This window comes from Coffea eugenioides, chromosome 2 (assembly GCF_003713205.1).
Source record: "Coffea eugenioides isolate CCC68of chromosome 2, Ceug_1.0, whole genome shotgun sequence".
NCBI lineage: Eukaryota > Viridiplantae > Streptophyta > Magnoliopsida > Gentianales > Rubiaceae > Coffea > Coffea eugenioides.
Window position 1 is genome coordinate 78,877,652 of NC_040036.1, and position 26,711 is coordinate 78,904,362.

Here is a 26,711-nt window from a genome sequence, read left to right on the forward strand (position 1 = left end):
GTGAAACACGTTGGGGGAGGCAAAGTGATAAAATTGGATTTAAAAATTAGGACTTCATAGACAAGTTAAAAAATTTTTTAAGGGCCTATATAGATTTTTTGAAAAACTTTGGGGGGCGGCTGCCCCTAACTCCCCTCCCAATAACGTCTGTCTGTCGAAATAGAATCTGGAGAAAATTCATGATTTTGGATTCTTATGCATCTTCCACTCCTTATGCGTAGACTGAATAGATCATCCGATTGATGGTATTCTTTTCTTTGCAATTGTGTGGAATTTAGTGGGACGTGTACTGCAGGGCATGTGATAATTTGGACGTAATGGCCCCAACTCATCTGTCAAACGTCTATCCTAATACTACTATTTGGTTCTGCTGCCATTTTACCACCATATAAAAAGTGCAGTGCCCGAATGCAAAAGGCAATCAACCACCGGGTCAATGGCCACCATGGGGGGCTTAAGTCTCTCCTTAGATTTTTTTTTTTTTTTTTTTTCGACACTGGGGTGTTCGGGTCAAGACCCGAAGGCGGCCCGACTAATCCCCAGCGGCCCGAGAGGAGAGGCCCCATCCCCCCAAGCACGGTAACCCTGCACGACTCGAACCCCTGGCAAGCGCTCCTAAGTCTCTCCTTAGATTGTAGGTAAGGATTCAAATGTAACGAAAAAAGTTTAAGGTTGTGTCAGAACACTTTCTTGATCTAGTTGGGTCTGTATACCCACTAACCCCCTATCATAACCTCCTTAGACTCCCCCTCTCCCCTAGATTAGGATAGAGTAGATTATACAAAATGTATCGTTGCGGATAAAAAAAAAAGAATGCAAAAGGAAATCAGCTTGACCACAATAGCGACTCCAATATTCAACAAATGAAGAGATGGGGTGAAAATCTTGCCTTGAATCTTCAAGATAATGATGGATTACGTGATGATGTTGTGTGAATTTGAATATTTTCTTTTCGTTTAGTTGGACTGAGCAAAGGACTTTTTGACTCCTTGCTGACATAAATATTATGGTAGAATGAACTTTCTTCCGTTGAAACTTGAAAGTATCGCTTGAGAACATATCATTATTTCAGTTTCCTTTCTTTTTTTTTCTTCTGTAATCCTATCCTTCTAGAGGAGGAATCGAACATAAACTGAACATCCTAATATTTGATAAATATGTTTATGATGCAAATGAAATATTATTTAAAAAAATTTACTATTCTGATAAAGTGAACACGTTGATATATATATTTTTTTAAGACGGCAACATCAGAACACGTTGATATTGGTTATGTCAAATTTTTTAAGCTAGCTATAGAAGCTTCCAATTTTTTGCCATTTTTTTTCAATTTTTTGCCATTTAACATTATTGAATTTCTCTATTGGGGCTCTATGATTGAAGTTTCTGGTGTGGTGTGGTCGTCATATGCCCCGAGGAATCACATCAGCAAGCATTCGCGCCCCTTCCAACAGCGCCGGCTCTTTTTGACTCCTAATACTAACCACCACAGTGCAGGGCAGGGCTGGCAAAAATAAAGATGATTCCAAATTAATTGGCGGCAGCCGAGGCTAAGCTGTTCTTGCCCGCTATTAATTAATCAGGCAGAATATTCTTGAATTCTGAAATTTCCATTGCCATGAATTGGAAAATGCTCCTACTAACAACCCTTGTAACCCCAAAAAAAAAAAAAAGAAAAGGAGATATCACTTTCTTTCTTACCAAAGCATGATGTCACTTTTACGTCATCCACATCCATCGTGTTGCTCGTGGGATGCACGAGCAATAAATAGACGAAACGAGTCGTCTCATCATGTCTTAGGTGTCGACTGCCGACACAAGATGGTTTAATCAGTAAAACAGATTATTTTTTCACGAAAAATCGTGTGTTTAAATGCTGAGAATTGCGTTAATAGATAATCGATAAAAGTCTCTGTCAACTACTTATGATTTTGGGAGCATGTCCTGTATCATGATGGTAAAAGGAGCCAAACCCACCCATATTTTCTACCCAAAAAAAAAAATCTCATCTCCTAAGCTTCTTAGAATAATACTAGTATGGAAGATGTGACCCCCCTGCCTGGGGCCGTTCCCTCTTTTGCATTGCTCCAAATGAAGCTTTCAGAATATAGACAGAATGGAATATCACAACCCGAAATTCTTACCAGACGATGAACAAGAATATGAAGTTAGCAATCTTCAGATTTTAGGAATGAATTAATGACATAGTTTACAGCTCGTTATTGAATGCGACTGATGTGACACGTCACAATTTTTAACCAAATATCACTAAGAATGTAGAAGTAACGCTCGAATATTCTCCGTAGAAAAAAAAAATGAAGACAGTTCAAGGAAGAAAAAATATTCGGTATATTTAAGGACAGAAGTGATTAAATTGTTCTTACCGCATAATTAAATGATGACAACATAAAGAGCCATTTTTGGTCATCCAATTTTCTAAGGATTAATTTTTTATGCACTAACAGTACAGTAATTTTTTTATACTAGCAGTTCTGGATGTATGCTACATATATATTATTTGAATTCATGTTATGTGATATGATCTAAACCTTGTTGTGTAAAAAGAAAATTGTACATATGAAAAACATATTCATTTTTTAAACAAAGAAAAAATTAGAATATTTTTATTAGTACTTCTTCCAACTACTTCGCTCATTTTCTTAACAACCTTTTGTATTCATCAACCGAACATCTCAAAGGTGGTACAAATACTTTTTTTTTTTGGTTCAAAAAATATTTCTAATAGATTCAAATCAAACGGACAGTTTCAGTTTATTACATCTTCTGTTGTATTATAAGTTGTTATTAATTAGTGAAAGAAGTAAATTATATGAAGTCAAAGAACAACACTCTATAAATAAATAAATAATTAAATAGACAGCATTTTTTTGATCAAAATTAAATTCCAGTGTTATGCAATTCCTTGTTTGGGTCGATAATTTCACTAGATTGGCATGGAATGACGACCTTTTCTACTGGATCTGTGGTCTATTTCATAGGTCATTTTCTTAAAGAGACTAAAAAAAAAATTTTCATTCTTTTCGTGGTGGTCTCTTGCTCTCTTTATTTGAGCTAACCCAATAAATTATTACCATTGCAGGCTCTATGTCAGGTTTATTATTTGGACGTTCCTGCAGACTTTTATGACCCATTACTCGTAAAATGTTGCAATAGATGCATGTTAGTGTCGAGCAATTCAAAACCAAATTTAAAACCGTAACCTGGTTCCTGACGTTTCTTATTTCCTAATAGGCTTCTTCTTCTTCTTCTTCTTTTTTTAGCACACGGACGTATTATAATGAATGCTTAACATGCCACATTTTAACAGAATCAATGGAAATACGGTAGTGATGCTGGATTATTCTCCACAGAGAGTAAAGACAGCTTAAGGGTCAAAAGAAGAGGAAAAAATGAAGGACAGACCAGATAATATAATAGGACCCAATAAATTGTCGCCATTGCAGGCTCTTTGCTCTTCTACATTCCTCATTTCCTGTAGACTTCTGTGACCCAATTACTCGTAAAATGTTGCAAAAAACATGGAGCAATTCAAACCCTCTTTTTTTTTTTTTTTTTGTGTCAGGGTGATTAAAGGAATACAAAATTCTTGGAGACGACATGGTCTTTATAATAATATATATATATATATATATATATATGAAAGGCAGCTTTGCATAATTTAAGGTTGGTAAAGTCAAGGTAGAGAAATTGAACCACTTGTGATTCATTAGCTTCAGAGGCCAAAGATTCCAACACTATTAATATGTGTTTTAGCTAAGTGAAGGGGTAGGGGCGTGAAGAGGGTTTGCAATTGCATAGCAATGTTGGATTTGAGTCATTATATGTACTTTGATTTAGTTGAGCTAAACCCCCTTTTTTTTTTTTTTTACTCAACTGTTCTAGAAAGCAGGATCGAGCTCGGCGGAATCAATTTACCTGCAGAAATACCCTTTTTTTTTGGTTGGGATTGAATTTAGATTGCAGGAGTTGAGTTGGAAATATTCCAAGCGCAACGCAATGGGAGTCTATGATTCCCCAGCAATGATGTTGCAGGGCAGGAGGAGCCAGGATTAGGATTATGAATAAAGTAACCACAAATTAATACAGTTGGTCTGGCAATTAGTCCCATATGTGATTTGTAATTTATGTATGCACAGTAGCCAATGGATAGCTTCTTTGAAAGTTAAGTTAAACGCTTTGAGTCATGAGTTGTGCCTAACCACCAACCCCCCGCAGCATTAGTACTAGTACTAGATCAGTATTTAATTTTTTTTGACATCAGACTTTTTTTTTTCCTTTGTATTGGTTGGTTAATCAGTCCCCGCCAATAATTATCATGAATGATTACAACATCCAAATTAAAAAAGATGTGATATGAAGCATATCATATTAGTATTAAATTTAGAATACTACGAATAACATATAACATATCTCTATTTGATTTCATCTAAACAGGCTAATTGTAGTTGTACACATGCTATTCAATAGATATATACTTGCGTTTAAAGCTAACAAGTTTGTTTTAAACTCATGTATATACCCATTTGATTTCACCATGTGAACCTATTCAATATTTATGACCTTTTCTCTTTTGGTAATAATTCATTTATTGAGTTGTATAATAAGACCATCTAGTTAATCGGTCCTAATTTGAATTCTATAATCATAATAACAAATTGCAATTTAAATTTGAAATTTCTACTCGCCACCTTTAAGACCAACAGTTAAACTACTTGTCTTGTGATTGTTTTAAAATTTGAGAGTGCCAATCACTTACTTCTTTTTGTCATACTTTTCATTTATTTATTTTTTCTCTTCAATTTTAATTCGATAATGTTTAGGATTAAATGTCTTCTTTGTTTTTAATTTTTGAGTAAAAAGAAATGAACATGAGTGAAAAAGTAACAATTTTTTTAAATTCATGTATATATCTATTTAATTTCGTCTAAATAATATGTTTAGGTGAATCAAATAGAAATATATTACATGCTATTCGTACTATTTAAGTGAAATCAAATAGATATATATATATACATATATATGGGTTAAAAAAACTATTCATATATATGATCAATGAAAAATAAAAAAATTCATTTTATAAAATGTGAAGAGTGGAAAATTTTATTTTGTGAAATGTGAGAGACGAAAAATTTCATTTTGTAAAATGTGAGAAATTATGGATCGGATTATGTAAAATTTGATTTGACAATTTTTCCCTTAAAAAATGTTCACATAGAAGGCACGTAGTGGATTCTGATAAAATATTTATTGGAAACTTATGTAGGGATCAAATTTGACCAATATTAATTTGTAAGGGACGTAAAATTACACTTTTAAAAATAAGAGACAAAAAAAGTTATTTTACAAAATGTAAGTAACGTTTTGAATGATTTTCCCGTAAAAATATGTTGAATAAGTGAAAAAAATATAAATAATGCCACTTTCAGAAGAAATTCTTGAAGTGGACTGTCAAAACAATCTTTATGATTTTTATATTTTGTGGTTTATTTAATGACCATACGTACTAACGGTCTGATACTGGATTGCATGAATTAAAGGTACAGACGACTCTAGGGTCTTGCCTTTTTGGTTTCAATTTTGCCTTCTACTCCTTTTTTATTTTTATTATTTTTTCAGAATCTGTTCCATAGTTTTTGGGTCTGATAACATGATGATTTCAGCCGATCAGCTTACTCAAGATTCATCTACCAAACGGTTTATTTTTCCAAATCAAACATTGAAACTCGATTTAATCTATAATTCTACGTACACATCACCTGAAGGAAAAAGGTGACCATACATCAATCATCATGAAATACAGAAATTACAAATGAACACTACCTACTATGATTGATGTCTTCCGAGATCAAATCAGCATTTAATTTTTTTTTTGACATCTGATTTTGTTTTCCTTTGTATTGGTTGGTTAACCAGTCCCCGCCAATAATTATCATGAATGATTACAAACATCCAAATTAAAAAGATATGATATGAAGCCTTAATTAATTTTTATGTACTTCAATGAGAACCGATCGATCAAACCAGTTAAGCATGTTCGTTAATTATGTCAAGCTCGAGTCGTAACACGTCTTCTGGTAATTAAACATAATAAATTAAGTGCCTTTACGCATTTGAAAGAAGAAAGAGCACCATTAATTACCATTTTTTTTGTTTTTCCTTGTAGTATTCTTTTTCAGTCTCTCTATATTATTATATGTGAATGGAATTATGGAACCAACCCCACACTAAGCATGCATTCATTTGTATTAGTAGAAGGTCTTAACGTTCGGTAATGAACACAAGGAACTGGACTCCATATCTAAGAAGCTATGGTAGCATTTTCTTTCAAGTTCCAATGCTCATATTAATCGTGATTTCTATCTGGAATTAATATTGAAAGAAAAATATTTACGCAGCGGAATGAGCAAACAATTTTTCGATGTTATTGCTTGAATTTGCAATTTGATTCGGGCCTTGATATTTCAAAACAAATAAATACTTACTTGTTTAGACGAATATGCGATGCCTGCTGCAGATGTTCGAATTCCAGCAATCAGCCTTCCACGCGCTAGGCCTCTAGCTCGTCCACACAGACTCAAACTAATGGATTACTGAATTTTGGAGTTTTGTCTTTTGTAGAGAAGAAATAACTTTCTTTCTTTTCAAAAGACCAGCCGCAATTGCCTCTCACCCTTTTTGGGACCTTGCCCAACTTTTGTCAATAGGGTTTTATTTATATAGTTGTTTTGATTAGATCAATATCTTATATTATCTTGATCAAAGCAATATAACACAACTCATATGATTATCCAACCCATATTTGATTCTTATCTTGATCAAATCAAAACAACCGATATATATTTTATTCTCATCTTGATCAAATCAAAATAGAATACAATTAATATAATTATTTAATTCATGTTTTAGTTTTGATCACATCAAAATATAAACACCATTAATATAATTATATTAACTGTTCTCTTCATCTTTATAATATTTGAGTCATACACAAATACCAACTCCAAATTCCGTCTAGATTGGGTTTCAAGATGTGCTAGCATCCTTACCAAAGTATAAACCCATTCTAATCAATTTCCCTATTAGTTCAAATCCTTTTGTGAGTGACTATCTAGGTTCATTACCCAGTTGGCAATGTAATAAACGTTAACCTATTAACATTAGTTAGAACATTTCTAACACTTGAGAAGTTCTCCAAATATACCTCAAGTTAACATAGTTCATGAGTGATGCCTAGCAGCATATCATGACACCCAACCGGTGATGAAAGATTGGAATCCTTTTATGTGAACCATGACTGCAATTGTTTTGCATAAAAATCCTTCTATTACTATATCCCTATTGAGTTCAGTTTAGTAATAATGTCAAACTCTAAAACTCAATTGTATGACTTAATCTATCAAATTACTTGACTATAAAATTGATCATCTACATGAATCAATTTGTCTTGGCCAAGAACTCCTTTAGTCAAGATTGATAGATTTCATAAGATATCAAACCATTCATGATGGAATAATAGATCCCATTTTGCATAAACACCTGGCTCCATGCATAACTAATTAGAGGTACCATATGCCAATACTCATCCGAACAAGTATTTTCTGCATTGATAGACTTTAACCACCCATGAATGAGCCAACCATGTCATCTCAGGTCTTTGGATCACATGCACCATTGCAATCAATAATGAATCATTGACATTAATAAGCTAATGATTCATTATTTAAATTAGTTAGTGTTCAAGCCAACTTGTCACACAAGTGCCTCTCATATTTGTTCTAATATCACATACTTAATGGTATGAGACTCACCATTCTATTATCATTAATATCTCATATTAATCATAGAAAATAAATATGAGACTAATCTTCCGAATTAAACTTGTCCAATTAATAATCCTATGATTAGGAACAATTTAATATTATTTGTACCAAGTTTTTCCGTCACTCATATTCTCATCACATGAGAATGGAACATTAACAAATAATAATGGACAACATTCAATCAAATCTAAACCAAGAATAATTGAATCAAGAAGTGCAATTTTATTTTAATCAAGACAATAATTATTAATGCTCTAGGGCATACTGCTAACAAATATTTCTATGCACCTTGATGGATATTTACAGTCTTTCTTTCAATTAACCAACTTTTTTTTTAAAGTGATAATTTCATTCACAAACTAAATTACTATGAACTAGGTCAGTCAATTGTGTTAAGCAAAGCTTTAAATGAATTTTCTAGAAGGAGTTGATGAGAATGGACGCAATTGATTTAGTCAAATTTAGAATCAACCATTACGAAACCTTAAAAACAAAAAACAAAAAAAAAAAGATTTGTTTGATATTTCTTATCAACTAAACGAACGAGAACACAACGAAGAAACTTTCACCTAAAAGATCGAAAATCGAAATCCATATTACCATTGCTAGTAGACTATCAAACAAAACGCACTTGAGTTTTTTGCCAAATTTGTCAGTTACAAGTTTTTTAAAAACTTTAGTTATAGTAATCTAAAAAAATTTCTCAAAAATTTTAAACTATACATTTCAAAATATATAAAAATTTACACACTTCAAAAAATTTTTTAAAATTTATATAATAAGTTACAGTAAAGTTTTAGACAAACGCCTAAAAAATTCATTTCTTAAATAGGGCCATAGATTGAAAGAGAGGTGTTACTCTGCTCTACAACCAACGACCAATTAGAAGGAATTGAAAGTTTTTCTAGAAAGTTGAAGATTTTGCCATGACTAAATTGACAATCGGTAATGGTATGAGGTAGAACTGTTTTTCTAATGATTTGTGGTGTGCGTGTTGAAACACTTTTGTTAGTGTGATTCTTCAATGGCCTGAATAGATTTTCAACTGGATTATCTGTATTTTCAAGATTCATTGTAGTCCACCAATTTGTGATTATTTTCAATGAATGGCAGATGATCATAACCAGTGGCCAACCCGGCTTCGTGTTGCTCTTGTTCGAGCCAGGTCAAGCAAAGGAATTTAGTGCCAAAAACAAACAAAATAAAGTGAATTTTTTTTTTTAAAAAAAAAAAAAAGGAGAGAGAGAGAGAGAGCCTTAAGCTAAGACATGAATATTCGGGGATTTCCGGTATGGGTCGTTTAATGAAATGAATATCGTCCAGTTACCACCCAAAACAAAAAAAGGAAAAAAAAAAAAAGAACATCCATACGCCAAAATTATTGGTAAATGGTCACTACAATATACTAGTATTCGGTATTGTTAAGCAAACATAAATAAGTTTAGTACAAATAGATGCTAGTTTTCGTTTCAAAATTCGTGGATTATTAGTTGGTTATTGATTGTAATGTTATTAAATATAATTGGTATATATTAATTCCACCATTGTGGACTGATTATAATCATATGAAAATTTTACAAAAAACAAACACAACAAAAGGTTGCTCGGTTATTGGAGATTACCTTGACTGTCTATGGCCACCAACAATTAGATATCCCTCTGTCCTATTTAATTCTCTGGCTAGGACGGTTCGCCTTTCTTACTTAGACTGCCCCTTTTTTTCCCCCCTTTTGTAAGGCTCATTTCTCATTTATTTATTTTTATTAAGTGTAAACTTCAATTTTTTTAATTTATTTTTATAAGCGAAAGACGTCGAATTAAGAACCTCCTATTTATAATAATATTTTTTATCTTATCATCTAATCTAATCCAATCCTTTGCGGTCAACAACTTCAAGTTTCCTTCCTACCCAATCCAACCCTTCCCGGTCGACAACTTCAAGTTTCACTTCCTAGCAAACTCAAACAATTATTCAAGTTCTTCTCAATAGTTATATAAGAAACCTCCAAAAACACCAAGCACCATATCTTGAAAATAGTGGATGATAAATAGTGGATGATATCATCCACTATTTTCAAGATATGGATTGGAAGTCCATTTTGATTTTGGCGACATAACGTAATCGACAAACTCGGATCGTGGAAAAAATTTGGCTTTCACAATATAATACTAATATATAACAATACAGGCAGATTATGCTACATTATAGTAGTATTATACTACAAGAGGAAAAAGATTCACCTGAGCGCAAGTGGGGAGCACCATGGTCCAGCGTCAATGTACTCCGATCCTCGAGAAGCAACAAATGACCACCCCAGCCTCTAAAGTAAAATTAATTATAGGGATAATTTCAAGAAACCTCCCCTAAAGTTTAAAAAATTACACTTATATCCCTTAATTTAATAGTTTTAATAATAAAACCTTAAAATAATATTGACTTGATCAATTTTTTAAATGAATACCCAAAAAATGAACTTGTGTGATGAATTTTAATTTATTTTTCTATACAATTATAAGATTGTTTAGTATAATTATAAGGCAAATGTACCAAAATTTTCATGCCAATTTCTACTATTTGATAAAGAATTATAATAATAATTTTATTACTCTGATATGATACTTTTGATGGTATTTTATTATAAATTTAGATTTATAAGATAGAAATGAAAATGTTGAAATAGTTCATTTAGAGTTTATGAATTTTTGGAGCGGTGGGATATCATATTTTAATAGTGGTTTTGGGCCATTTTTTATTTATTTTTAATTTTAATACCAAAAAAAGATTACTAATATCAGCAAAAATATTGGATTGCATATAAAATTAACTCATAAAAAAATCACTAGTTCGACATTTAGTTATAATAAAAACTAGAGGCAATAGTGGTAGTTCTATAATTTTATTGGTAAAAAATTTAAAAAAAGAATGAAAAATAGTTTAAAAACTCATTCTAAGTATAAGCATGCCAAAAAAAAGAATGAAAAAATAGTTTAAAAACTCATTATAAGTATAAGCATGCCAAATAGGCCTGTCAACGGGTCGAAACTAATAAATCCGGACCGAACCCTTTATTCTATACCAGTTTCGAATCCGACTCGGATATCCGACGGGTCTTCTATTCTTTCTCCAGGAACCGGATCCGGCGGGTCCTGGATCTAGGTCGGACCTACCCGAAAAAATTATATATTTTTAAAATAATAGTTAGAGAAGTAAATTTGGAATATTATATTAATAAATATATACTTTTTAAATTATTAATCAATTTATATTCGGGTTCGGGTCGAATACGGGTCGAAAATACCACATTTCGTATCCGATTTGTTTTTTGTTTGACAAAACGGATCCGGATCCAGATCCCGGAATTATATCCCTACCCGTATCCGAAATAATTTGACTGATCCGGTCCGGATTCGATAGACCGTTGACAGGCCTAATGCCAAATAAGAGAATTTCATTAAAATATTTAAGAATAAAATTGTCATTTTAAATAATAAGGGAGGTATGTATAATTTTTTAAATTTCAGGGGAGCTCAATGTGATTGTCAGAAACCTATATCCCTTAATTATATTGTGCTGTATCATGCAAACAAAGTGCTCCTATATACAACCCTTGGCCACATCAATCAGTCACCAGATTTAATTGCAAAAAATGAACACCAAGGTTTGCGTCACGGGAGCTGCAGGCTATCTCGGTTCTGCCCTCGTTCACAAGTTGCTGGAAAAAGGGTATGCCGTCCATGCTACTCTCCGGAATTTAGGTAGGCAACCTGCCATGCCAATCTTTACTTCTTGGTCTCTCTCTGTCTTTCTTTCTATCACTTACACACTGCCTAAGTAATGAGGAGATGGCTGAGCAATTAGAGCTATTAGGGTCGAAGTACTGGCGGGCTTTGTTATACGTTGACAGGCTAATTAAGCAAGAAGGGTTTCGTTTTAACAGCTAAATACTTGTATGTGATGATCTAGGAAAAAAGTTAAGAAAGTAGTGCACATGTACGTGCAGGTGATGCATCAAAGACAGGGCTGCTCAAAGCTCTTCCCCACGCAGACACAAGGCTCTTATTGTTTCAGGCAGATATCTACAATCCTGATGAGTTTGGTCCTGCTATTCAAGGCTGCCAGGTGGTTTTCCACGTTGCCACTCCCTTGCAGCACGACGCCTCCAGCTCTCAGGTTCCAATTCTCGAACCGTTAGAGAAGAAAAAAAATGGAAAAAAAAACTATAATGTTGCTGCTGGGTTAATGATGCTTTCTTTCAAAATTAACGAAGCTAAAACGGAATTTCCCTACAGCAATATGAAGAAATTCTCCTCCCTGGAACGATTTGTGGAGGATATTGTTTTGATTTCACGAGGTGAAGAACCAAAACTAGTTTCATTGATGCCTCAGATGTATGCTATTCAAATACACAGTTTCAGCGATGCCTCTTGAAAAAGTACCCATTTAATAGGCACCCTTTTAGGGAATACACACATATCTTCTTCTTAAGATTCAACCAAAATGGCCCAAAGTGCCGATTTATTGACTTTTGAATATAATCTATTGCAACAGTCAAAAGAAGACAAATGCGCATGACACTCTGCAATTTTCCTCCAAAAGTTTCCCACAAAAGAAATTCAACTGAGTTGGTGTAAAGCTTTAATTTATGTCTTTTGATCTTCTACAAACTTTCCAATTTGGGATTCCAACCAATACACCGCCAACGATACTTACAATACATAGCATTAACTACCCCACTAGATGGTGTATTATGTGGGCGTGTTTGGATAGAAGATTATTTGGGATTTTTTTTTTTTGAAAAAAATATTATAGCATTTTTTGATGTGACATATATGAGATCACATAAAAAATTGATTCAAAAATATGCTGATGCTATAAGCAAATAAAAGGGCGAAAAATTATTAGTATTATTATGCTCGTGTGACTTACATTACATGTCTATCAAGTACAGCTGAAAGTTTGCATCGGCACTGTTGTGGTAGACGATTAGTATATATATTAACTATAGGAAGAATGCAGAAATGGCGTGCATGATGAACTTATAATTTGGGAGTCGATTTTGAGGACCTAAGGAGATCGAGTTTAAGGTGCCTGAAACCAATTTTTGGGACTTAAATTTCGATTAATTTGAGGTGCATTACGGCAGCATATTTAAACTGGTTGGATTAATTGTTCTGTGACCCTATCAAGTGTACAATGATTACGCATGCAGTATAAGAATACTTGTGAGGCAGCTGTTGCTGGGGTGAAGACCATTGCTGAATCCTGCATCAAATCAGGAACTGTGAAGCAACTCATCTACACTGCCTCTGTTGTAGCATCATCAGCATTAAAGGATGATGGATCAGGCTACAAGGACACAATCGATGAATCCTGTTGGACTCCTCTCAATGTCTCCTATAGATGCGCCACAGATTTCTTAACTGTATGTAGTAGGTCTATCCTCATTCTTGCTCAGATTGCACTGCTTTAGTAAAGTATATTTGGATTATTAGTTTCAATCTAATCTCTTATGATAACAAGCCTAATGCCTTATTGTCGTTTGCTTTAAAATTAATTTTTTGTCAAAATTAACGTGGAAACTGATTATATAGAATAATTAGAATCAACATGAGTTAATGTTACCCTTTGCTAGATTCTAAATTTTAACTTCTTTGGCCTATTAAAAAAAATCTACAAAAAAAAAAAAAGCCAAATATAGGGCCATATGATGTTATTGATATTTCACTTTGTCAAATCTTTTTATTTCTCGGCGCTGCGGCAGGCATATGTACGCTCAAAGACATTGGCCGAAAAAGAAGTGCTGAGATACAATGATGAGAAGAAATTAGAGGTGGTGAGTCTTGTTTGTGGACTTGTTGGAGGATACAAATTTCAATCCTTGATAGGCGAAAGCATGAGAGTGCTAATATCCCAAGCTACCAAAGACAAGATGAGGTATCAAACTCTAAGGTTTTTGGAGGAAGTGATTGGAAAAATTCCAGTTTTGCATATTGAAGATGTTATTGATGCCCATATCTTCTGCGTGGAAAACCCGGGCTTCACTGGCAGATTTCTATGTGCTTCTGATCTTCTAAAATCAGAGGAGATTGCAACGTTGATTCAAAGTCGTTGCTCAGAAAGCAAAATTCCCGATGAGTAAGGCTTACCTTTAACTGCTTTTATAAATTATATTGATGTGCCATATAGTTTTAGAGTCTCTCGTGGGTCTTTGAAATCATAGGAACTTCCGTCGTATCAAAATGAGTAAATGGTAAAAATGGCCGCTACATTATTTAAAGCGGCACGGTCTAGTTATCAAACTTTTTTTCTTTTTCGATCAAAAAGGTCATTCAACTCCTTAAAACGGGCCTTTAGTGTCATATCGACCAATTTAACCAATAAATCAATCTAGAAAAAGAAAAAAAAATCTTTTGTAACCCTTGGCCCAAATAAATTTTGAGCAAAATTCATAGGCACAAAATGGTTAACCTAAGTTGTTTAGTAGTCTTTGGACCCAAGCTTATAAAGGCAAAGGAACGGGTATCATATATATTTGACTTACTCTTATAGGTTTTCAGGAGCAAAAAAGTCCTAAATATAGACCGTTTTTGGTTAATTTAGCAGAGAACGACTCAAAAAGCCTGTTTTAAGGAATTACATGACCTTTTTGCCCCAAAAAAAAAAAGTTTAATGACCAGATCGTGCCATTTTAAATAGTTTAATCACCATTCTCGCCATTTGCTCTATCAAAATTTGAGTTACACAGAAACATACTTTAAGTCTAGTGTTAGCCATATACAAGTTAAATCTGAATATCATCCGTAGGACAAATCACATGAATAACAATGCAGTTTAGCCGAAAGTGAACCGTTAGTTTTAACTTTGAAACGTTACCATTGGAAAGACCATAATAGTCGTTGAAATTTAAGAGGGCAGAATCTTATCAGTACTTCATAGTATATTTCTTTTTTTCCAACCGTCCTTTATTTTTGCTTTACCTATCTGGAGCAGTGTTTACTCAGCCCAGAACTGTTTCTCTTCATAGTATGAGATGGGCAAAGATACCAAGAAATGGATAATGAACCAACAGAAGGTCATGCAACCCAATCTGTTAAGAGGGTCTGGACCCAATAAATGTTCCAAGTGACCCAATGCCAAGGCAAAAACTTGGATCCACCAATTGTTGGACTTAAATCCACTGTGTCCTCCAACCTGCTTTACTAGCTGTGATTGAAGAGTACAATGCTAAGGCAAAAACTTGCATAAGCCTGATCCACCATCTGAATATAGATCTCGAGGAGATAAATAAGCCATGTCGCTTTGTTTTGCTTTACGATCTTCAGGCATTTCGCAAAAAAATGACGTGACAAGTTTTTCTGGTAGATGAAGTACTTTTTTCTGACGTCAATATACCGTGGTTAACAATAATTTCTTGAATGGAATTAGATGTTCTGATTGTGGCTTTTTTTTTTTTTCAGGTTCATTGAGGATTCGAATAGAGATATTAGATGGGGCTCTTCAAAGCTGGAGGAATTGGGCTTTCACTACAAATATGACGCTGTGATGACCCTAAATGAGTCCCTTCAGTATTTCAGGGTTCCACTTCCACTGGAGAGTTCCTAAAACATTACCATATAAGCATGTTTCTGTTCAGTCATTTCTAATAAGGTTGAGAAATCCCACCTAACAAGTAAGGTGAATTTTATGCCCCCACGTGAATGGGTTGGTGGTTGGCGCCTCCTCCTCGGGACCGTTAGGTCCTGGAGTCGAACCTCCGCAGCAACATCAGTTCGCCGTGCATTTAACGTGCTAGGTCTGGTTGGGGCGCTGGGCCGGGCCGGAGTGGGGATTAGTCGGGCCGCCTTTACGGACTTGACCCGGACACCCCACTCCGTCGAAAAAAAAAAAAAAAAAAAAAAGTAAGGTGAATTTTATGGTCCCTTTTGGAACCATTTTATCAATTTGTATCTCTCATTAAAGATAAATTTTAAACATTTAATAATGTTTAAACTAAAGGTCAGTAATACTTCTTTCACCATCTAATGATGAATTTCACTTGCTTGCGGTATGATACCAAAAGGGACCGTAGAATCACCTGAAACCCTTTATTGTGTCAAATCTCAATAGATAATAACATAATAAAAATATGTTGAATCTGTGAAAAAGATAAATAATGCCACTTTCAGAAGAAATTCTTGAAGTGGACTGTCATTCAATAGTGTTGTTGAAATGGTCAAAACAATCTTGATGATTTTTATATTTTGTGGTTTATTTAATCACCATACGTACTAACAGTCTGATACTGGATTGCATGAATTAAAGGTACAGACGAGTCTACTAGGGTCTTGCCTTTTTGCTTTCAATTTTGCCTTCTACTCCTTTTTTATTTTTATTATTTTTTCAGAATCTGTTCCATAGTTTTGGGGTCTGATAACATGATGATTTCAGCCGATCAGCTTACTCAAGATTCATCTACCAAATGGTTTATTTTTCCAAATCAAACATTGAAACTCGATTTAATCTACGTACACATCACCTGAAGGAAAAAGGTGACCATACATCAATCATCATGAAATACAGAAATTACAAATGAACACTCTATCTTCTATGATCGATGTCTTCCGAGATCAAATCAAATCCTAAACTAGCCGGTGGCGGTGGGTACCAACATGTACATCTATATATATTCTCGGACTACAACTAAAAACTGATTTCACAGTTTATTCATCTCTCTTTCCGGCTTCCGGTGCGGAAGGATCAAAACAGGTACAAACGGTAACAGAGCCAGCATTTTATGATAATATAGACACGTTTTTTTTTATTGAATTGCTCAGGGGATAAATGGATTTGAAAATCAGTTGAAGTAGGCGAGGTCGTCATCAAGTGTGAAACTTGTATCAAAATCCACTTGATCAATCGAGAAATCATGATCACCAAACGGGGAACTGCTGATGACTGAAGTTGGAGTTGATATCATGTCAGTAAGATCAGACTCTGAGGTCTGCAGGATGTTGTCTATACCGAAGTTGTTGTCCATTTGGCATGATGATGAGAAGTAGTTGGACTCGGACGTTGTCGGAGATAAAAATGTAGGCGAATTGCTGCCCATCATGTCACAATCCTTCATTACATCAGAGAAGAATTGGCTTTCTAGAATGTCTGATCCCACTCCTTTAAAAGAGAAGGAAAATGAGCGGAAAATCTCTTCTTTAGTTTTCGAGACCTCCGTTTCAACTTTAAGGCCTTGTCCAAGATGTTGTAGCGTCTGTTCTGCTCCCATTTGATTACCTCCTTCTCTTGCTAGTGAACGAGCTTTCTTTGGTTTATGCATTTCCTTTCCATCTGAACGTATTGCTGAACCTGAATTGGCGGCTTGAATGCAACTATGCCTTCCTTTATAGGTTACCTCAAAGACGGCCGGATCCTCGTCCGACCTCTGGACTTGCTTGGTTGCCAAACAGCCTCTTGAGTTTCGATGAGTGCATCGATAATATGCTCTGCAATTGCAATACCTCCTCCTGTTAGTCTAGTCACACTCTGATCCAGTAATATTTAAGCTCACACATTATTGAAGCACGGAGCCAAGAGATTCAAGTTCAATTGAGACCATTGATAGAAGGCCGGCATAATTCAGACAACCTAGGAAAGTCAATTTTCATAGACAGTAGCTCCTAAAAGACAAAAGTCAGGAAACATATGGGCTTATCATTTAATGTTCAGGAGCTACTTTGCCTGGTTACTGACTGTATCTGTATGTATAATCCATGGGACCATACCATATACTAGTGAATTAAGCCACTTGAGAGTAACAAGTTGTTGGCCATAATATAAATGCTCCACCTGAATTCTAGATAAGCTTCAGTACATCAATCAGTCCATAGTACATTACGGTTAGGAAGATGTAAAACAGGTGAATTCATTCGAGTACTATTATTTATTGGTTTTGCAAATCAGTCGGCAGAAAATATGTATATCTATCTGTTCCACTATTATTTAAGTAGTACTACTATTAGTTTTGCAAATCAGGTCACAATCCTGCATCCAATTATGAACAGTTCTTAAAGCGTCTGTGCCTGATCCCTTTCAATCCTAACCGTCTAAAATATGCACACAATTTTAACCTTTAATTGTTACTGCTCCATTAGTCATCCATGGATTTGCTTCTGCCCAAAAGGGATATACATAGTAACAAGGATGTTCCTACCTACGGAGGGAGTATTTGTGGTTTTTGACATTTTTGTCACTCCCAGGCAATTGTGCAGTTCATGATGTCATAGCACAACCAAGTAGTCTGGTCTAGAATTAATGCACAAGTGAAAAAGAGAAGGCCACTTTTCGGATAAGACAGACTGATCGTATGAGGTTGCTGCTTACCTTGGAAAATTAGCCCCTAAAATATCTTTCTGCCCATATTTTCTCCAGCTGTGTCCATCATCAACGTGACCTTCAAGACCACTTGCAGAGCAAACGCGAACGTTCTCACTCCACTTTGGCAATGTCTTTCTGCAGACGAACATAAGAAAACTGAGATCGCTATCGAATTCAAAATTTAATGAAAGAATCAAGAAAACAGAGAATTACTGGAGCACAGCCGGGGGCTTGAAATGTTTACCTCTTCTTGGATGCATCTTTGTTGCATTCTTGATCCTTTGAGAAACCACTGGAATTTGAGCCCTCAGTTATTGGGGTAGTGAGAACAGGGGAATGAAATAGAGGAGATTCCTTTCTGCCGGTTTCTGGCAAAGTCTCTTCTTCCTTTAAGACCCTCCAAGTTAACATGGCTAGTGCTTTATCATATGTAGAAACTATCTTCTCAACCAATGCTTCGCAAGTCTCCGGAGATGTTACCGGATCAAGTTGTTTCCTGAGTTCATTTGCCATCTCCCTACCTTGACTTAGCTCAATTATTAGATTCTTTTGCTCGCTCGGATTAACTTTTTCCATGTTTGGATCTTCACAAACACTGGACAGGCCTATGGTTCTGATTTGGGACAAAAGCTGAAAAATGGATTTTGAGCTGGAGTTCAGAAAGCGATAAGCTTGAGGAGCGGTTCAGATGGCAAATGGAGAACACATCACTAGTTTAACTAATACTACTGGAAGGACAAACATGACAGTTTGAGATGGATAGCAGGATATGCCCAATGGACAGGAGCAGATAGAAGTTGCAGCCTAATTTCTCAGTTTGAAGAAAGTGGTCTATTTAGTGATGTAAAGTGCTGGGAAAAGAGGAGATATAAAGAAGAAGAAAAGTAGTGGGAAAGGGGATGGTGCTTGACTGAGGGGAAGGAAGCTTGAAATTTTCTCGTATATAGTTGCTCTGGCAGCTAAACGGGGTTGTGGGGGTTGGGGGGTTTAAAGAACAAAAATTGATAGGCATTTAGGCAGTACACGTTTGATTGTTTGAAATGAAATCCTAGGGTGAATTCCCGTAAAACTTGCATAGAATATGTTAGGCGGCCCATATTGTACTCAACTAGTAACTCTTGCATTTTACGTGAGGAGGAAATTCATACATTTTCATCTTAAATTCACATATAAAACATTTTCTCGATATTAATTGTACAAATCATCAATGCATCAAGGGTATAGGTTTGGAATGTTAGCATATTTTGCTTTAGCAATATCAGCAATTTTGTTTTCATACTCAGTCTGCAATGAAATATTTCTCTCATCATAAAAAAAAATTGTTATTTGTACTTCCACCATTTGTTTTATCATATAATCTAATAAATAAAAATTATATATCATTAAAATAATAGTAAGAATGTGATTAACAAAAATGAGAGTGTCAATAACATCTATCGAATCATGTTCTATTTGCACTTATAATAAGGGCAGCATCTAAAGTCTAAAATGATTGGAAGATCTTCCCTCCATTCACACAAATCACAATCACATTCCTCTATCTAATCAACTTGGATTTGGGAGAGAGACCGATTATCGCCATTAGAATTTGGGTGAATACAACTAACATCGCCGCGTACAATAAAAAAAAAATTAAGTATATGTAGTTAATTAATCTATTAACCGTAAACTAGTCTATCATTATATACATTATTGCTATCTCTATTCTTAGGATGAACCTTGTCATCATAGGATTCTACCATCAAACGAAATGTCTTTTCTACCCTACCTGTCGTAAACTTTCATAGTTGTATACTACTCCCTCCATCCCAATTATTTTATCATGTTTCATGAATTTAACCTTTTAAAATAGTGGTTTTGATTGTGTTGTTTATACTTCACTTTCCAATTTTAATCCCACAAATTCAAATTTTAAATTTAAATGGTAGCATATATATGATTAAAGGGAGAAACTAAAAAGTGTTTTGACTTTTTTAACATGACAAATATTTGGAAACATCTCAAAATACAAAGTAAATACTTCCAACGGGATGAAGGGAGTACTAAATATATGCAAGGAGGACAGCCTCTCGTTAGATAGATTTTCTCTCTAGTTTTGGAAATTATGACAACATCCCATATACTTTGGAAGCAATTTAGCCAACATTTGAAGTATAGTTAATAACCAAAAAATGTTAGTGTGTTTGAATAGAGTATTATTTGAAATATTATTTGGAATAATTACTGTAGTACTTTTTGTAATGTGATGTATATGAAATAAAAAGTAGTATGAAATATAAAAATGTGAATTGAAAAATTTTTTTATGATGCAAGCGAAATATTGTTTGGGATAATTTGGCAATCCTTGAAAATTGACTGAGAACGCGGTGTATATACTTTTTACCAATCACGTTGAGAGGAGGATTTAAGTACACAAATAGATCCAAAATTTAATTGCTGACCAATTCAAACGGGCCACATAGAAACCGGGGGGCCGCGAATCGCTTTCAATAATAATAATATATGTTTCCCTTTTTTGATATCTCCTCACGTCCAATATCCAATAGGGAAATTTCAAGGAAATGAAGAAAATCTTGGAATGCACCACAGGTGAGTAATAGAAATTTTCAATCCAGTTGTGAAGAAAACTAGAAAAAGGAGATGGCATTCAAAAAAGTTGAAAGTCAAAGATGAAAGTTTAAGACAGGGAGCCCGCCGCGGGAGGGGGGGGGGGGGGGTTGGGGGAGGCTACAGCGAGGAGTGCAGGCCAAGGAAAAGATGACGAGAGATCCGAGAATCTTCTCACTCGCTTCCGCGTTGATGCCCCAATTTTTTATTATTATTATTTTCATTAGTTAATTGTTTTCATCATGCAATGACGTATAACAGGTGGCGTCACCAAACAAACAACGGATAATTTGAGAAACCTCCCTTGAGGTTTCTCATAATTTCACTTGGCTCCTTTATGGTTTCAAAAATTACACTACCTCCCTTGATAATATTTTAATAAAACTCCTTTGTTGCCATGTTTATACAAAGAATGAATTTTATAATTTTTCTTCCTTTTTTTTCCTTATTCATTTCTCTAATATTTCATTAGAAGTATATAAGAACTATCAATGTTATCCACGATATCTATATAGATTAAACGTTAAACTAGTAACATTTTTTCTTTGATAACTTTTAATAACATCCAACTTTTTAGTAGCTCTTTTTTTGTATTATAATTAAAAATAAATGACCCAAAATCACTACCAAACTATGATAGTTCCATCACTAAACTAGTCCATAAACTTTTATTACAAAAAAAAAGTCCATAAAGTTAAAAAAAAAAGATAGCACTTCTTTATATATCTTAAAAAAGAATCAATGTCTCCAATAAAGCACTATAAAAAAAATAGTTTATTATAACAAAAGATTTATTTTTATAGTTAATTATCAAATAACAAATAATGACATGAAAAACTTGAAACCTTTTTTTTTTACATTTATATATATATAATTATGCTAAATTACTTTACAATTGTTTAGGAGAACAAGATAAACTTTATAAGATAAGGACATTTTAGGATATTTATTAAATTTTTGACCCTATTTTAAGATTCGATTACCAAAATATCAAATCAAGAGAGGTAAATGTAATTTTTTAAACTTTAAGAGGACTTAAAAGTGAATTAGTCAGAAACCATTCCGAAATTATCCCAACAAACAATCACCCCCTTGCTTACGCGGATGCCTCCTAAAGCTAAGAGCCAGAATAAAACAATGAAGAAAAGGCCAAACAAATGATTCCACACGGCTGACAACGATTGTGCTAATTTAATTATTATTACGACCATACTCCTAATTCCTATTCGAGGTTTCAAACTTCCACTCGGATTATGCATCCTATATCATGTTCCATCAATTATGACCACAACAACCGAATGCATGAATCAAAGAAGGCATCGAAATTCAAAAAAGGGATTCTTTTTTGTCTGGTTGGTTCGCTGATTAACGAACGCCCCCAAATTCGGATAAACAACGCCACCCCCCAAACTTTTTTCCCAGGGACAAAAAGTCATCCAGCGAGCAAGGATAGCAAAAAGGTTAGCCCTTTTCATTTAATTTTTTTTTTTAAAAAAAGAAAAAAGAAAAAAAGAACGTTGGCCATTGTCCCTTGAGAAGGGACACCTGTAGGCTCGCAATTGCAAATATTAAAATAGAGAAGGCCAGTTGATGCTAGTAGGCTCGCAATCGCAACCGTAGACTCTCAAATAAATCATCCAAATAAACTCCTATCCAAACAAATTTCTATTTTGACGCTGGTCTTTCAACTGTAGTCCAAAAATCTCTTCTTCTCAGTCTCAAATATTCTAGGATGTGCACCCACCGGCTTGAAGCTCAAATGTTAAAAATTTTGTGCTTTTATCAATTTGTGAGGGGCAATTTGCGTATCCGGGACTCGATGATACAGGGGGTTTAATTGATTGGCTGTGGCTTTTTCTCTGCTTTACTACTGGTTGAGAGAACATATAAAATGATTTTCTCAAAAAAAAAAGAAAAAGAAATTAACCAAGAATGGATGGATGGCAACGTCATCACGTGATGAATGGAGTGGCATCACTTCTTAGCTCACAGCGATGTTTTATTTTTAAACTGTAATTTGGCATATTTTGGTTGGTGAGTGAAACTGGAAGGGACTTGTGAGCTCATCTTATCTGCTAGACAGAAAAGTGGAAATTTGAGTGATCAAGATTCTTGTCCTCCATCATTTTTCAACATGTCTATAGTTGTAGTATTGTACAAGTCTTCTTATTCATGACAATTTGTTTTTTTTTTTTTTTGTTTTATTGAGTGTGTTTGATTTATGTCGCTACTCTAATGGTAGGTTAAACGTACACTAAAAAATAACAGATTTGTAATTTAATAGATATAATGGATGTGAAAATTTATGAATAGACCCTAGAAGATACAAGAAAATTCAAGATTGTTTTCTAACATAAATCTCTATAGTTCCTTTCTGTGCATGTTGAAATTGCAAGATCTGCTAATCAACGGTTTTAAACTCTAAAAATCTATCAACATAGACCCAAGATCCAAACAAATTCCAAATATAACGATCAGATCTAAAATAAATTTAAATCTAACAACAAAATAAGAAAAAGCAACACAAAAATCTCACTAGGAACTCTTAGGACGATAAAAAAACCTGAACACTTGGAAGAAGTCTTTGTGAAAAAATCTTTAGGAGAGACTTTATTGGTGAAGAGGAAAAGAAGTAGAGAGAAATTGGAGAGAGAGAGAGAGCAAGTCCCCAGAAATGAGTTTCAAACTAATTATTGTTTCTAGACAATAAGCAGGGAGAAAAATAATCAGCCAAATATACCCAAGAGATCTTGGATAACAATAATAATAAAGCAAGCATGCATGATTTGGACTATTTCCCTCCTAACTTCCAAGAAAAAGCCCTGCTATGCTGAGGAAAGCGAAGCATCGAAGTGAATGTGAAGTTCACGTCCAAAAAAAGAGCCAATACCTGTGCCATTTCGCTTCTAGATGCAAAAGGAGGCCGGCCACCCTTGGCTTTATGTGAGAGCGTTAAACGTGTGGGACATTTTTAAGAGTCCTACTACTGTGCCTTTCTCGCCTGAAAGCTTGAATTGAAGGTCTGCGGGGTACAATGCACATCCCCCCCTCACTATTTTACCCGGTCAAAATTTGGGTTTGGGACATCAATCCAAATTCTTCATCATTTACTTTGAATCTTCATCGTATTCTCTGTCCGTTTCACACGGTTTATCAACCTTTCACACGTGCTAAGACTCCTCTGGTGCTCCAAAACGTACGTAGATTGGATACATACTTTAGATTGTGATCAGTGCCCCGCTGCTGAGCGTAATGGCATTCTTAATTACTTTGAAATTCTTTTTGTGACAGACGGAGTAAAAAAGAGTAGCTAATTAGTGGAACTATTCTAAGAACTGGATCCAGATGTCAGTTCAGCAGAAAGAATAATTAGAACAGCATCAACATTTATTTAGCAACCAACCAGCCAATTGGTCCAAATATTAATATTATACTAGTATAAGGATTTTTCTAACAAGTTAGTAGTGCTTAATAAAACACTCGTTGACGCACCTACGTTACACTCAAACACACAATATGTTATGTGAATGCACATAACAATAATTCGGTCTGCCTAACAGGTGCCTATACGACACTCGATATATTTCATTTCAGGTGTTATATTTTTTGGGAATATAGAATTAATTAAAAAATGTATATAAATACAAGAGAGGATGGGCAAGACTAAATAGGGAAAGTATATCAATGTAAAGGATGATAATAATTACTTATTAGTATGTGTATATGTATGGTAAGTTAAGTGAATGTTAACGGGTGCTCTCGTTAGAAAAACTCTCTTAATAATTATCACATTCCCTTACATTCATATGCTTTTTCTAATTAATTTTATGTTTCTAAAAAAACAATGCTTGAACCCCTATTTATATTAATACGCGAAATTAAATGTTATGAATCCGATATTTGCCATCTGCATATCACCCTATTTATAATCTTACATATATAATATGGGAAACTAATTAATGTCATTTGCCATCTATAGATCATTGGAAATCAAATTAGGACCAAGTGTGATTTGATAAGCAAGTGACCTTTTTTTTTTTTATCAGCATGATGATCTCTGGTTGATTATTAATTGGATGAAAAGGTCAGTGGTATTAACATTTCGTCGTATGTGGCAATTAAAAGTGGCAATACTAAGCTATTGGTACAGATGCCATGGACGCATGACCAAGTCATCATTAATTTTTGTTTTCTTTTACCTAAGACCAGCAAAAAAAAAAAAAATTTATTTTAAAAAAAAAAAAAGTACTAGCAAAATGGTCGTCATTAATTTTTTATTTTTTGAGTTTTTGGGTGTGTTTTGAGGACATGTAACGAAAATCATCTCAAAATCAAGACTCGTACATCATCTCATATTAAACCAAACCGCGTTGTGTCGTAATGGGTGTGGGTGCAGTGCAGGACTTGGTCAATGCCAATCCTCAAATCCAATTTTTCGTTTATAGATTCATTTTTCAGTGAAACGTGATTTTGAGGCTTGTCCTATCCGACATCGACATCGCAATTTTCAAGTCTTCCCAGTCAAAAGAACACATACCAATTACCATCCCTCCAAATTCCAAAATGATCTCTATTACTGATTCAAATGCAGTAACTTTTTTTTTTTTTTTTTTTTTTATTAATGACAAACCCTGTACACAGGGTAGGGGATGCCAGAAATGCATTAACAACAACGTTAGCCAACAAATACTCTGCAATTACAGAGTTAACCGCCCTTGCTTAAAGTTCCTTTAAATCCAGCTCAATCTTCAGCTTCAAGTGGCTTTTTGTACAAATGGCTTTTTGCCCGTGCCTTGCCAGAGTAATTAATGTTCCAATTGAACTTCCTGCAGTTATTTCAGTTAACCGCCCTTCAACTTTTAAAAATCTTCTGAAATTGTCTTTTGTTTTTCTTTTCTGAGGAAAACAAACTTCCAAATTTAACCGTAGTTTTCTTCTTCTTTTATTTAAAACCAAAAAGAAAAAAAAAAGTTAGACTAATTCACAATTTTCGGCATTGAAGTCTTAGAGGAGAGATAATAATTGACAGATTTTCTTTTCTCCAACATATAATAGTATTCTTCCAAAAAGAAAACGTAAAGCCCACTGGGCTTCGGTTGGATCAAATATTCAGACTGGGTAGCCAGCGTACAACGCCTAAAGGATAAATTAGCGTTCAGGTCATGACCTTCTCCACTGGTATCTAAGAACTAGGCCCACTTTTACACTTGACGAGAACCATGAAATTATACTCCTTAAAGTTTATTAATTGTTAATTGATTTATAGTACTTTGTCATTCATTGGATATGTAGCACAAAGGGCAAATCTGGTACAAAATTCTAATTTCAGTTCCTAAAATAATATTTTAATCGTTTGGACTAAATTTGCAAAAGATTAGTAACCTCAGGGGAGGTCAGTGTAATTTTTCAAACCACAGGGGAGGTCAGTGCAATTATCCCTAAGTAATAATTACTAATTAGTGAAAGTGACTTGAGTGTACGACAGTTTAATCGAGTCGAGTCGAGCTCGAGTAGTGCTATACTCGAGCTCGACTCGACTCATATATCCATAGGCTCGAGCTCGGCTCGAGCTCGATCGAGTAAAAAAATTGATACTCGAAACTCGACTCGATAGGCTCGATAACGAAGGGTATTTTGTAAATTCCATATAACTTATACCCATAATGGTCATTTTATAATTATAATATATATATATTATTTAAATTATAAATATATTATTTAAATAACCCCGGCTCGACGAGTAGCTCGACGAGCCTCTAGCCGGGGATTTTTGACTCGAAACTCGACTCGATTTTCACTCAAGCTACTCGAAACTCGGCTCGAACTCGGTCAACCCGAGTTCGAGCCAAGTCGTTGACCAAGCTACTCGCGAGTAGCTCGCGAACACCCCTAGTTTGGATGAGCTGCCTAGATTC

General features: G+C 34.5%; 2 protein-coding genes across 3 annotated transcripts; one reads left to right on the forward strand and one right to left on the reverse strand.

The window, feature by feature from the left end:
* The first annotated feature begins 11,450 nt into the window (after positions 1-11,450).
* LOC113762966 (putative anthocyanidin reductase) lies at positions 11,451-15,889 on the forward strand. 2 transcript variants are annotated; one of them, XR_003467290.1, is made up of 6 exons: positions 11,451-11,597; positions 11,843-12,012; positions 13,052-13,264; positions 13,604-13,977; positions 15,300-15,516; positions 15,746-15,889. XR_003467290.1 is itself a non-coding variant. In XM_027306629.1 (5 exons), exons 1-5 carry the CDS (start codon positions 11,489-11,491, stop codon positions 15,442-15,444), a joined length of 1,011 nt encoding a protein of 336 aa, XP_027162430.1. In that variant the 5' UTR covers positions 11,451-11,488; the 3' UTR covers positions 15,445-15,740. The 2 variants fall into 2 exon arrangements, 1 of the variants encoding a protein (XP_027162430.1); XM_027306629.1 differs by lacking the exon at positions 15,746-15,889 and having other exon boundaries at positions 15,300-15,740.
* A 405-nt stretch (positions 15,890-16,294) lies between these two features.
* LOC113762965 (probable WRKY transcription factor 53) lies at positions 16,295-19,102 on the reverse strand. The gene is made up of 3 exons (XM_027306628.1): positions 18,434-19,102; positions 18,196-18,324; positions 16,295-17,318 (listed from the first exon to the last, which is right to left on the reverse strand). Exons 1-3 carry the CDS (start codon positions 18,763-18,765, stop codon positions 16,676-16,678), a joined length of 1,104 nt encoding a protein of 367 aa, XP_027162429.1. The 5' UTR covers positions 18,766-19,102; the 3' UTR covers positions 16,295-16,675.
* Between the last annotated feature and the right edge of the window lie 7,609 nt (positions 19,103-26,711).

What these genes read in the sequence shown, in the direction of transcription:
- LOC113762965 (XM_027306628.1), bottom strand. Translation starts at nt 18,765, where the DNA reads ATGGAAAAAGTTAATCCGAGCGAGCAAAAGAATCTAATAATTGAGCTA. An exon ending in AAAGATGCATCCAAGAAGAG is followed by an intron (nt 18,325 to 18,433) that starts GTAAACATTTCA and finishes GTTCGTCTGCAG; the next exon opens with AAAGACATTGCCAAAGTGGA. An exon ending in TTAGGGGCTAATTTTCCAAG is followed by an intron (nt 17,319 to 18,195) that starts GTAAGCAGCAAC and finishes TTGCAATTGCAG; the next exon opens with AGCATATTATCGATGCACTC.
- LOC113762966 (XM_027306629.1), top strand. Translation starts at nt 11,489, where the DNA reads ATGAACACCAAGGTTTGCGTCACGGGAGCTGCAGGCTATCTCGGTTCT. An exon ending in TGCTACTCTCCGGAATTTAG is followed by an intron (nt 11,598 to 11,842) that starts GTAGGCAACCTG and finishes ATGTACGTGCAG; the next exon opens with GTGATGCATCAAAGACAGGG. An exon ending in GCGCCACAGATTTCTTAACT is followed by an intron (nt 13,265 to 13,603) that starts GTATGTAGTAGG and finishes GCGCTGCGGCAG; the next exon opens with GCATATGTACGCTCAAAGAC.